At 40.3% G+C, this 13,433-nt stretch overlaps 1 protein-coding gene across 5 annotated transcripts in view; it reads right to left on the bottom strand.

Annotated features, from left to right (window-relative positions):
- Window positions 1–3,616: 3,616 nt before the first annotated feature.
- The window catches only part of epha7 (eph receptor A7), a 94,023-nt gene continuing 84,206 nt past the window's right edge, over window positions 3,617–13,433 (bottom strand). For 4 of the 5 annotated variants that reach the window (XM_034899965.1, XM_034899966.1, XM_034899967.1 and 1 more), the window contains exons 15-17: window positions 9,879–10,072; window positions 9,090–9,245; window positions 3,617–6,839 (exon numbers count right to left, since the gene is read on the bottom strand). In XM_034899965.1, coding sequence (XP_034755856.1) covers window positions 6,725–6,839; window positions 9,090–9,245; window positions 9,879–10,072 — 465 coding nt within the window. In that variant the 3' untranslated portion in view covers window positions 3,617–6,724. Of the gene's footprint in view, window positions 6,840–7,571; window positions 7,671–9,089; window positions 9,246–9,878; window positions 10,073–13,433 lie in introns of all 5 variants that reach the window. The other variant, XM_034899970.1, reaches the window with a different exon arrangement.

Raw genomic sequence — 13,433 nt, 5'->3', positions numbered from 1 at the left:
ATACATATATTCTATATTCTATAGAATATATATATTTTTTCTTCGTTGTAGCACTTGATGGTTTTTGCAGCTGCACTTGGGGACACATTCAAAGTTTTCCCGATTTTCCGGACTGACTGACCTTCATGAGCAAAACCGTCCCGCTGACGGGACCGTTTTCTCCGCTAATAAATTGCAAACATTATATCTTCTGAAACACGCACATGCAGCACACCATTTGAAAGCTTAAAGTCTCATGAATCCATTAAGCCCACACACAAAGCATAAGAGGACTTAGTTATAGTTCAAATCCTGTTATGAATTAAAGAAATACATAAAGATTATTCGACGCTAGTGTCTAAAGTGGAGTGTGCATCCATACAATTTTACGTAAAAAATGAGCTGGGCCCTTAGTTATTGCAATTCCACCATTTCATCATTTTTTTTCACTTATTTGTATATATTTATGTGTGTGATTGAAGTAGGGATTTTTTTTAATTAGAGAAGGATTGTGTTTTGCACCTTTTGGGCTTTTTTCTTTGCACTTTTCAAAAGGAAATAAGAAAAACACACTGACATATCTGTTGAAATAACTTCATAAAATGTCAATTTTCTGAGTTTATTTCTTCTGGATTTTGTCTGTATTAAGTTAACACATGTGGCTACGGTACTAACTTTGTGTCTAGCCCATTAATATGCTTACAGTAGTGTTTTTTTAATCATTTTACAGATACTTGGACGGAAATACAAATGTTCTATTCTAACCTCTGTGGCTCTGTGTCAGTAAGGCCTAGAATCACACTGACACTTGGAAAAAAAAATGAGAGTGTAAACTTCCCAATGACGTCAGGCACATCCCAGAGAGCCAAAATATGTGGAGCTGTTTCACTTTTTTTTTGGTAAAAAATGTAGGCGAGAAAAGCATGTTTAAAGAAGTAAGAGTAATGATTGCCACACGTTTCTCTTTACTTAGCTGATTGGTTCTTACCATAATATGAATTCTAACCTCCTGCTCCCACTCTCATTCCCCCTGCTCTGATGTTTCCCCTTCTCATTCCCCCTGCTCTGGTCTTTCCCCCTCTCATTTCCTTTGCTCTAGTGTTTCCCCCTCTCATTCCCCCTGCTCTAATATTTCCCCCGCTCATTCCCCCTGCACTGGCCTTCTCCCTCTCATTCCCCTTGCTCTAGTGTTTCCCCCCTTCTCATTCCCCCTGCTCTGGTGTTTTCCACTCTCGTTTCCCCTGCTCTAGTGTTTCCCGCTCTCATTACCCTGCTCTGGCGTTTCCGATTCCCCTAAACCGGAGACATTAGGAAACAGGACTCGGTTTGGAACCAGCTGGGTTTTTTTTCAGTCTCAACAACAGCAAACGGAGACCTTTGGCAACACCGACCCTGAGGCCAAGGTTTCTCCTCCTGATTGGGTCTTATCAATCACAACGTCTTGTTCTCTGAGACTAAGCTACTAACATTACCATGGCAACAACCAGCAACGGGCGGAGTCTCCACGCAGCCTTCTGTTTATGCCCAATATCCCAGAATGTTGAAGATCTCATGTATGAGGGTTGGGTGCAGTACTGGAGACAAAAACACTTGGTGCACCAAGATCACTTTGGTCTTAAAACTTAGCCTAAAAACCAAAGGTAGCTATTCATATCTGGCCTTAGTTCTCTGTGTGGGAAGAACATTTCAACATGTGTTCTTATTAAGAACAGTTTATAAAGTCATGGCTTACACCTTAAATTTGAAAATGCTACCATTGTATTGTGTGGTGTCAGAACGGACGCCCTCTCTGAAGCTCTTAAATCAATAAACATGTCATTCTTTACAATGAAATCAGTCAGGTGGTCTTTAACCTGGAGGTCTGACTCTAATGGTAAAAAACTAAAACTAGACTCAAATAGTCACAATGTTTTTTTGCCAACATTTATTAAAGAAGAAAGGTGTAGTTGACCAAATATGACCAAAACTAACATGGACGTCTGACCCCAAGATTAAAAATATAAAAAAAGGTGATAAAATGAAAATTAATAAGGGTAATGCTAAATAAAAACACTTCAAAGGACACCGAAACTTCTATAGAGATTGTATTATATTTCCAAAAATATATGTACAGTCTATTACAAAGGTTACAAAGCAAAAAGATTTGTCTATGTAACAAGAAACTGTCTAATTAAATGATCTTACAGTTCGGCGTTTGGGGAAAATACTTTTGACCAGTAAATGTTCTCAATACTTTCATCACAGAAAAATAAATAATAAATTGACAATTTGTATTACTGTACAACAAACTAAAATTCTAAATTAAAAACAAAGTCAGAGTAAAGATGAAAATCCTATCAGCCGTCTTTGGTCCTAAATGAAACATTATGTACAACTGAAATCTTGCGGGTGACAATAATTCATCTGCGAGATAGAAAAATATAGTGCATTTTCAATGTATTCAGAGCTCTCTACTGAGTAATATGTGTAAAAAACAATATAAATAAAATGTACAAGTTTTACAATTAGAACACATACAAAGAGTCCCTCAAATCTCATCTCGCTCCGACACAATCAACAGTGCTGCGCTCTTTGGAATCCATCCACCGCCTCGCTAGAGCGGTGGAACTCATTTCCAACTGCTGAGACACAAGTTTTGAAAAATAACTTCATACTCTATCTGCTAGTCCTGATTCCTGCACTTGTCTGGTTCCTTTTTACATTTTGTATTCTTTTGGAGTTTTTATGTTGAAATAGAACCACAACAAAACATTTCTTGTCCAGAGCTGGGCAACCTGAAGTATAAACTGCGGATGAAACAAGCTGAACGAGAACGTGACGGGACTTCTCTTGGTGACTTGGACGTTGAATCAATTGTATCCTTGCTTTAATCTCAAATTGGCTCAACCTGCGTTTTACCCCAGCACAGAAAATAAGGGGACAGAAGCATTCTACCCTGGGGTGTGAGGGGCCTACAGGGGCCCGGTTCTGATAATCAGAGCAGGGATTGGGGGGGGTGAGAGGGAGTGCTGCCTGTGAACTGGGGGAGTTTGTGCTGACTGAATGACTTTATGCCTGTTTTCAATTCAAAGGGCTGGCCAAGGCCCAATTGCTGAGCTTTGCTGTATGGATAAAGGGAGGGGGGGGGGGGGGGGGGGGGGGGGGGGGGGGGGGGTTCAGGGGCTTGGAGCAGGTCAGGTCTAATTCCTGGTGTCTCCTCGCAAAGGTGAGTCCCACAGGGAAAATGGATCCAAGCACAACACACTTTACGTTAAAGCTTTAGTGCGTAACTTTCTCATATTAATAAACGTCCGTTACATTCAAGCCATTGCCAAATGAGGTGCTACAAAGCTGATTAAGGCTATCAGCTCCACATAACGCTCTCCCAATGTTTCTTAGTATGACTATGTTCGGAAGATTGTGGGGTCCGGCAACTTATCCGCGCACACACTCGAGTGAAGATAATGTCTTCTTCTGAAGAGTCCATCATATTTTTTTGAGTGAGAGGGGTGATGGTGAGATCACGGAAGGCTTGCGTTATGTGGACACGCCGACAATGTTGTTGTCATTACTTAGAATTCCTCATGGGGGGACAGAAACTACACAGTATAGCTTTAAGATGTGTTCTCAGGGAAACAGGAAATGTAGTCTTTTTTGCCGGTGGACAACAAGATGGCACACCTCAGCCAACATGTGGAAAACAGTGGCTCAGACAGGGCCGGGCGAGTCTCAACTGGTCAAATCTACAAGGCATTATTCACACAGCCAAACTCAGCACGTAGTAATCATCATTTACTTTTCTTCTGTTGTCAGGCAATAAAATGTCAAAAACAAACAGGTTATGATTTGGATGTGAATATTGCTAGATGTTTTAGTCCTCTGTGCTAATTAAATAATTATCTCTGGATTTCGCACAGTTAAGTTGGACACTGGGCTTTGACAAAATGTGATGGGCAGTCCTCCCTGTTTTATAGACCAATGGATCTACTTAGAAGATAATTGGCAGAGTAATGTATAATGAAAACACTCGTTAGTTTAATCCCAATCATCATTTTATGATTGCAACATTATCAAGATAAACAGGGTTAATGAGAACACCTGTGTTGTGTGATGAGCTCCATTTAAATTTTAAATCAGAGATCACAGAGAGGGTTACGGCCAAATTATAGTGTCTCCATTCGGGGGGTTCGTGAGGTCTGCACAAAGCCCAAAAAGCATGACCGTGCAGACAACCGTATAGGAAGATATCTGTCTTTGCAGCCGTGCACGTTTGCTGTTTTTTTTTTATCCGTTTCAATTTTATAGCTACACTGTTATAGGTGACTTTACTCAACAATTTCTTGGCAGGCCTACATCTTTTTCACACCTTTCACATGCATCCACCCTTTGCTAAGGCTCTGAACCAGATTAGTCAGGAAATTAGGCCCGTGTTTTTAAATGTAGCTGGCTTACTGGGGATGCAGTTTAAAGGTACTTTATTGTCACATACACATACATTTAGCAAAATTTATCCTCTGCATTTGACCCTTCCTTAAAGGGAGCGGTGGGCAGCCATTTACAGCAGAATGGAAAAAGCTATTCATTGTTTTAGTGTTTGTCTGTGAGGTTAAGGTTGATGATTCCTGATACGGATATGCTTTTTTTAAGCATTTCAGATTTAAAACTTTTGAAAAAAATTAACGCATTTTTGCTTATTCGCATTATCTCAGGTTGCAGCCGCCGTGCAAAATATGATCTTAATGGATCCCTTCTAAAAACACCCCTCCTCGTTACATGACAGCTGAATAACTGCATTCTCTTATCAAAGAATACTGCACTGAAACATCCCCAACATGGAAACTTTCTCCTTTTGTGTATGTGAAGTGGAGACAGATGGCACCATATAGGTTGATTGGCTTTTAGCACATCTTCTGCACAGCCTCTCCTCGTCTCTGTTCCCCATACAACGCCTTATGGAAGAAAAGTGGAGCAATCTTAAGAGACACTATAATGCATTTTCTGTCATATCTACGCCTGTGAGGGATGAGCGGCGGAGAAGCATGAATAAACAAGGGAGCTGCTTGGCGGCCTACAGAACTGGGATGGTGGGATGTAACAGCATGACTCCAGCTCCATCAGTTGGTCCGACATATTTCAGACCCGTACCCTGAAGGGGCTATTTGATTCGTCGGTGTCGGAAGATGATGTCAGCATGGCTAATTCGCACCTTCCTGGAGTTTCTAATGGTGCCTCTTTCATCTCTGTAGCCACTCGAGTCAACTTTTCCATGCCGAATTAGACTACTATCAAACGCTTCGCATATCAGAGTGGCAAAACACAACATGATGATTTCATTTGATGACTTGGCACGGCTGTTTTCCGAGCACCTTTCAAACCGTTTTTATGTCAAAGAGTTACTTTCCTTTCCTTCCCGTTCTGGCGATGACACAATCTTTCCAAAGGTTCTGTCTCAGCACAGAAATCAGATACGATAATCCCCAGCACCTTAAAATCTCAGGTGAGGACCATTTCTACCTGGTAATTATTGCTCTGTTTAGTCCGCCTCTCCTTTTGCTGACTGTGTCACTTGTGGCATTAAACCGTATCCGTGCACTCAGTTTCGCCAGCTCAAGTTCCAGATAAAAAGACATCACGCTACAAAGAAAACATAAAAATAGGGAGGGTGTCCACCCTTTCAATGAATGCAGAAAGCATTGCCATTGTAGTGCCTAAAATAGTGGCAATACTTCATCAAACACATTTTAAGGCAGTATTACATCTACACCGTTCTTGGATACACCCTTGACAAGTTGTATTTGCAGCTGTACAAAGCACCGAAACAAACACTGTGTGTGTAACATTTTTAGGCAAAATGACAGCAAAACAATTTGCGGTGGCTTCAATTTCAATAAAATCTTTCAACAGTACTGCAACATTCTCCTCAATGACCAAGTAACTGTTCTGCGTTTCCTGTAGTGAACACTAAGACAAAGGATATTGCTACTCTGATATAAAAGTCTGTTCAGTGTTGCACTCTTCAGAAAGTTCCGCAATAAAAAGAATGAAAAGGTTGAAATCACGTCAAAAACCCACTCCTGTAGGCTGCAAACACGCATGTGAGGACACCCTTTTTTACGAAAAACACGAGTCACTGCAAACAGTTCAAACAGTCCAGCATGTGTCAGCACAAAAAGTACCTTTGAATCTGCATCTAAAAAGTTCCCTCTGTGTTTGGATAAAAGAGAGTTTACCCTGTTTTCAAGTCCAAAAAAACCTGCCACACGAGCCACAACATGTCACTGTGGCAGAGAGCAAGAAAATGAACTAATTAGAAAAAAGGAATAAGTGATACCACCGCAAGTAGAGAAGTTGTTTGTTTTTGTTCTTTTTAAAGGAAATCCATAGCCTCGGTGTGCACTTAAACCATTCACTAAGTGAAAGAAAACAGAAGCATCAAACTCCTTTCCAATGCGCCTTTTGATATGTGATTGAGTTCATAAGCGCTTCTAAAAATCAAATAGAAAAAAAGCATAAGAAAAAAAAAGTAATTTTGTCCAGGTAGTTTCTTTTTTTTTGTTGCTGTTTTTTGCCCTTCTCCTCTCTTTTTTGTGCCCTTTAAAGAGGCGGACCACAATCCTTCACTGAGGAACAAAGGAATGATTCCACTCCAGACACAGCCGGATGGGTCAGACAAAACACATGTCCGTTTACTTTGACCATTATCCCGCTTCGGTTCCAGGCACTGCTCCAGATAAATTCTGTTTTTGCTTCGGCCCGTTACAGTCGGTCACACCTGGACACCCGTGCCGTGGAGGTGCAGCATTTGGGCTCTCGTAGTCTGTATGCTGCTCATGATCTTTTTCTGATGGCCCACCAGCGTGATCCCCAAACTCATCACGTCCCTGCAAGACAAGACAACACTCATCAATCAATGCACTGCACCACAGCCTCAGCTTTTTCATTTATGTGACTTAGGATACAAAGAAGGCCGCTGAACACAACATGGGTTATTATCAATCTCAATAGTGCATTTTACTTTATCAAGCTTAATGAAGTAAAAAAAGTGTGATCTTAAGTAGGGGGTGAAAAAAAATAAAAATCTACAATGGTATGAATTGTGAGTGTTTTTGCGACGGTTTAAAAAATCAATTCTTCCTCCATAGAATCAACATTTTCTTTTTTCATTTGATTGATTGACCTAAATATTTTCTGTTTATACGGTACCGTTGACAGCAACTACATCATATCTGTTCCAGCAAAACAGAGTGAGAGCAGAAAGAGCACAAAGTCCATGTCATGTTCTTCTTTAGAAAACAATAAATACATGTCAGACTGACTGAGTTATATGTATTGTGCATTCTTCTAAGAAAACTATTTTTTTATAACGTCTAATGATGTATTGTCTCTAGAAGTGTATTAGTCAAACTTTTTTTAAAGAAAAAGAAAATTGCAAAACTCTATTCTAGATTCACATCAATGAAAAAAGAGTGCTTGGAAAGTCTATTTGAACCCTTGAGTGTTTTATAGGGGATGTGGAAACATATTCCGACATCTCACGGCTATTGGAAGTTGGGAGTAAGAGTCACATTTCTTTCCTTTCCTTTGTTTTGTCGCCTTGGTTTGCTAAGTCTTACCCAATATAATGTCTTTCATAATGCCTGCATGATATTCCAGGTCATTCACAGGTATTATCGAGTGTGTGAGCTTGTTCCAAACTGTCGTACCCAGCACACCTATGACACAAGGGAAACACATCTAATCACTGGTAAAAAACCAAGACTAAAGTGCAGGAGTCTATGTGTAGTTTGTAGGGGACAGCAGATCTGGAACGAGCTTGATGAAAACTCGAAGGTGTCGCATCCTGGCTCCATCTCCATGAAAAGTCTGAAGGAATTTGTTGAATATTCAAAGTGTTGTATTTCTAGTAGGATTGACTGTATTTTGTGATATTGTCTGTGCTGAAACTATTGTGACTGGAGCTGTTTTTGTTATATTTATTTATTTTTTTCCCCAAATTCTTTTTTTACTGTCTGTATTTTGTGGTATTAGTCTGTTTTGTGTGCAGGTTATTGAGTTTAAAGTGCCAGTATATTCTCTGTTATATATTTAATGTTATCAGGCCTCTTCCAAAAAGCTTTTAGCAGCTTATTTGTGGTTTCCCATTTCACGCAGCCTTCATACAATCATTGTACCTTCTGAAATTGTGTTTTAAGGATACGATGATGACGTGTGAATAAATAGGAAAAAAAAATTCTGGGCCGCTCTCAGTGCAGTAAATCAGTTCATGATGCTCTGGAAGAAGATGAGGACCCACAACTGATATGCAACTGTGAGACGAAGCTGGGGTTTGAAGTTTATTAAAATCCCAAACACGCCGTTAATGGTGTCTGTTCCATTTGACCACAGAGCATCACATTACTTTATCTGGTGACCTTTTTGACCATTCATAACAGCTAAATCAACATGCACACATGCACTGTAGCCGGCAACATACTGTAATTGTGGGTGTTAAGTGAAAAGAAAAGGATAGGCAACATAAACTTTCACTTATCAGTTCCAAACTTCTGTTTTTTTCAATCTGTGTTAGTTAAGCTACAAATTAACTAAAGCCAATGAATTGTGTTGAAAAGCACTATGCCCCTTTAGCCCCTAGAAGGCTTTTAATGCAAAACATCTGTTACTGAGGGTAACTAAAAACGTGGAAACGTTTCAAAATATTCAGTGTAGGAAAAATGTTTTTCTGACATAATGACAAACTCGGAAGATGTGCTATGTAAATGTACATTACCCTGAATTAATGAAGACAACAAAAATACATGGAGGTATTGCAATTAAAGCCAATTGAAACAGCAGCAAATCAATGACATGGGAGGCATCTAAAAACACATATAGAGTAGTAAATCAGGGAAGAAATAAAGGCTTGGTTATCTCTGCCGTTTGGGTTAATAACGGACCAGGCCAGTGAAAATGTACGGTAAGTAAACTAATAAAAGTCATGGGATGGCAGTCTACCTAAAGAGCCTGAATACAAATTGCAACAGTGTAAACAATGTGTTTGGGATAAAAGGAAGTGTAGGAGAGATCACAGTCTAACTGTGGCTGGTATTAATGTTCTCTACTGAGGCTTAAATGCTGGCTTCATATCTACTTACTCGATTGACATCCTGGCCACAGATTCCAGGGAACTGTAGCCAGCCGCTGTGAAGTTGTCTCTGTATCGCTCCATCTTGATGGCTTCCAGCCACTCTCCCACTGAGCAGAAAGCGGTGAAGTCTGGTGTGCTCTGATCCAACAGTGGACTAATTGGTCTGCGGGATGAGCATAGAGTGATGTTTATGTCTTATGTTAAAAAGGAAACGTTCCGCTAAAAACACAATCACGCAGGAGACGAGACAAAGTGACTACCAACGGCATCCAGCGATGCAGTAAATTGCGAAAAGGGGGAAACAACTAGCTGATTGGAGGCTTCAATCAATAAGGAACTCACAAAGAGATGCAACATGTCTTTGTTGCTTCTGAAAAATAGTTTTGTCAGTATCTTTCCAATCTGAATGCATACACCACATACAGTCTCTATGTAATCAAGAGCTTTTTATCCAGCTTTAACTTTTTGATCTCACCTCTGGAAAGTATGTTCTGACTGCAAATAGAATGAATCTGACAAACGTCAGACTGAGGTCTGGAGTTCCCACTGCACTTTAAAGTACCAGGAACTCATTACAGAGATTGATTTAAAAGCCCCACTATTGACCATAAAGCCATGGGAGCTGCTTTGGGGTATCGATCTCCTGGGATTTATCTGTCATCTGTGAACTACAGAGGCTAAATCATCCACTGGACACTTTGGATCATCCACTAATGCACTAACATAAAAGTTCAAATTCTTTTATTGTATGAAGCCAAATTTTAAATTGATTCATTCAGGCTTTTTATTGCCTCACCTTGTACATGTTCCCACTGGAGTTTTCAAGGTGTTAGGGTTGCGGATCATCTTATCAAGGATGCCAACTATCTGATCGAATTTGGGACGTTCAGCTCTGTCTTTCTGCCAGCAGTCCAGCATTAGCTGATGCAGGCCTGGCGGACAGTCCATTGGGGCAGGAAGACGGTAGCCTTCCTCTATCGCCTTTATGACCTGCAGAATACAAAACAGATGGAGTCATTAATATCAGCTTTCAGTATCATCCTAAATCCAAACCCTTCACATTCAGCCTTTAGTATCACCCTCAATGTAAACTCTTTAGTATGAGCTTTTAATATTACCCCAGCCTCAACACCAACCCTAACCCCCGAATCCCTGACCTGAGTGTTCTCATTTCTTCCATTTATGGCAACACATTCTCACTCCCATCGCGTGACAAAGCCACGCTTGGTCAGACACCTTTGGTGTTTGTTATTTATGCAAAAAGTCTACTTTGGCATCATATTTAAATTCACTTGGTAGCGATTCTTGGCATCACTTTTTGACTTTTTCTCTGGGTCAGGACATACATTTAACTGACATGCGGCACAAGAAAATGAAAGTTAGAGTTAGGAAAAGATCATGGGTGGGGTTACAAAATGATACTAATGTGTACTTTATTAATCCCACTTAATCTCCACTAAATGGAGAGATGTCAGAGTGAGGGGGCTGTCCATGGGAAGGCGCCCCGACCAGTTGGGGGTTCAGTGCCTTGCTCAGTTGCAGTGCCCAGGACATCTCCCCATGCCTTAGCACCTCTCCAGCTACCAGTTCACCACCATACTTTGGTCCGTATTGGGACTTGGACTAGTGACCCTCTGGTTCCCAACCCAACTCCCTACTGACTGAGCTACTACCACCCCTACAAATGTACGTTTCAGTGACACGCAGGAAAGTCCTGTGTTGTTTGACCCATCCGCCACCACACACAACTATATATCTTTTAGAATAGATTGCCAAATAAGTAACACTTACAATACATTTGCCTTGGCTGTTCGTGCAACAATCCACGTTCAGGATGTATAGAATGTGCAGAGGACAGGATGTAGGATGACAAGTTTTTGTCAGTGGGGGGGCTTGCTAATTAGGTTTTTTTGTTTATGTCTCAGGAGTACAGTTAGTGAGCAAGATGTTACAGTAAGTCATAGTTGACAATGGCCATAACAAAGGATATGAGATCCAGAATGAAAAACATAAATTAACTTCCGTTTGAGGAACATGTTAAAAAAAGGTTGTGTGATTTATTCAGAGCTGGCACATTATCAAAATTAGATCGTTTCTCCCATTCACTAATCCTGAAAAGGTTATACATGCTTTTATTTTTCCCCGGCTTGATCATTTTATGGTTCAGTCTGAAAACAAGCTCCTGCCTTCAGTTAGTGCTAAACGCGGGAGCTTGGCTTTCAACCATCTCTTTGGCAGATGGGATCATATTATATATATCCTTGTCTGTCCTTACTGGCGGACCACATTTTTACATTTGAGCGCAACATTTTACTGATTAAGGCATTACAATGTAAGGTTACATTCTAGATATTTGGTACATTATATGCCAGAGTGCAGACTAAGTTGTGAGTTGAATTCCCTACATTGTTCATGCGTTTAAACAAAAGGCTATATTTATACAGCTGTGATCAATAATTGAAAAGATCTTTGCACAGAGCCTTTTAACCTAGTCTCTTGTCACTCTGCATCATGCATGCATTTTAGCACAGTGTTCATTAAAAGTCAATGCTGTGAGAACGGTAGGTGTTGGCGTGCACTTTGCTTTGAGCCCCTAGCTCCCCTTTTTTTATTGTGTGGATACGGAGCTGTGTATGTTACTGCACGTATTCATCAACTACTTCTGTCAGGACCGCTCAGACAAGAATGAGTCATGGAAGGGAAAAGGTGTCAAACCACTGAAACTTTGGGGAAAAATGCAAATAACGTTCTTCCTGTACCCTCAGAGATTTGCTGACATCTTGACAAAGTGCAAACATTTCTGACATTGATGTCTGTCAAGTAGCCGAGCGTCTAAACACCACACGCGCCACTTTAATGCCCGGCCAGCTTGTTTAGCATTTCTAACATCTGATGGTTCAATCAGCAATCCCTCTGCTTAGGAGCGTCGGAGAATCTTAACAATGTTTAGGCCTGATGTTGTGGGTACTAAACGCATATAGGAATCTCAAGGGCTGAACTAACTCGCCATCTACCATCAATCAAAATGTGCCAAGTGTCCGACAATAAGAACAGCTTTGAGTGGTCTGGCCCAGTTGGACTCCCTCAGTAGGAGTTGGCAGCAAAGCAGGCAACAGCACTCAGAGAGCTGCGGGTGAGTCAGCCATCATTGCAATTTGTGACATTTGTTAAAAGAAGTGTGTTCTTTGAGGAAGAAAAATCTGAGCAATGTCAGGCATCAGCTCTTAGAATGTACTTGATGGTTAAGTACCTTAAATAAACATTTTAGGATTTTCATTCCAACACCTAATAGAACCCCCAAATCTAAAATCTCCCCTTCCAGCTCTAGAGTTTCATCTGAGAACATCGACAGTCAGATTTAGGCCTGCACGATTCGGGGGGAAATGTGAATCAAAATTATTAGCTTAATTTTGATTTCATGATTCACTATCTTTTTCTCACAAAATGTAATGTTTATTGCATACATGAACCATGACAAAACAAAACAAGTTGGCGATACCAAACGTATATTTTTTTGGGCCACCTATAGCATGTTGCGCATGACCACGGGCCTTTAAACAAAGAGGCCACAATGACCTTAATCCCCAGGTTAAGTATTGATGACCATGAAGAGTAAACTATTCATGATGTATAAAATTTGTGTAGTGACCCTTTAAAATCGGAGCACATCTGTCTCTACATCCCTGACTTGTGTGTCTCAAACAAATGCAAACTGCTATGTATGCATAAATTGCTCGCTATGTAATTGGTTCAACACTGCTACTCACACTGGCTCAACATTACCATAAGTAATTATAAACTTTTTAAAGACATTTGAATCAAAAGCATTCTGCATGACAAGTGTTTTCCACTCCTGCTATTTATAATAACAACCAGAAATAAATCTCTCAGGACTTCCTTTTTACTGCACGTGCCATTTCAGACTGCTTTTCCTTGACATGGATTCAGACTGCATGATTAGAGCAAGACTTCTTGAACTATTTAAGCCCAAGGTTACCGTGCCTTGAGAAAAGACTCAGAGAAGAACCACAAAGTTTAACCTGAGCCAGACTTACAACAAAGATAGAACTCATATCACATCCATACAGTAATAGCATTATAGATGTGATATGATAAAAGATATGAAACTCTGGTATCGGATCAGTACCTGGTACTGGCTGATCTGCAAGTTCAGGTATCAGAAATGATATCAGCTTGTTAGGACTTATGGTTCAGATACTCATCATTTTAGAAAATAGTGAAATAACTACCATTACAAGTTCTGAGCTCAAGGCAATGTCTTCAAATGACTTTTGTTTTTTACTGATTTAGTTTGGCAATGGAACTCATATTTACGTGTTTAAAGTGCCAC

This window comes from Etheostoma cragini, chromosome 18 (genome assembly GCF_013103735.1).
Source record: "Etheostoma cragini isolate CJK2018 chromosome 18, CSU_Ecrag_1.0, whole genome shotgun sequence".
Classification (NCBI taxonomy): Eukaryota; Metazoa; Chordata; class Actinopteri; order Perciformes; family Percidae; genus Etheostoma; species Etheostoma cragini.
Note: the sequence above shows the minus strand (reverse complement) of the source record. Positions and strands in the feature narration are given on the sequence as shown.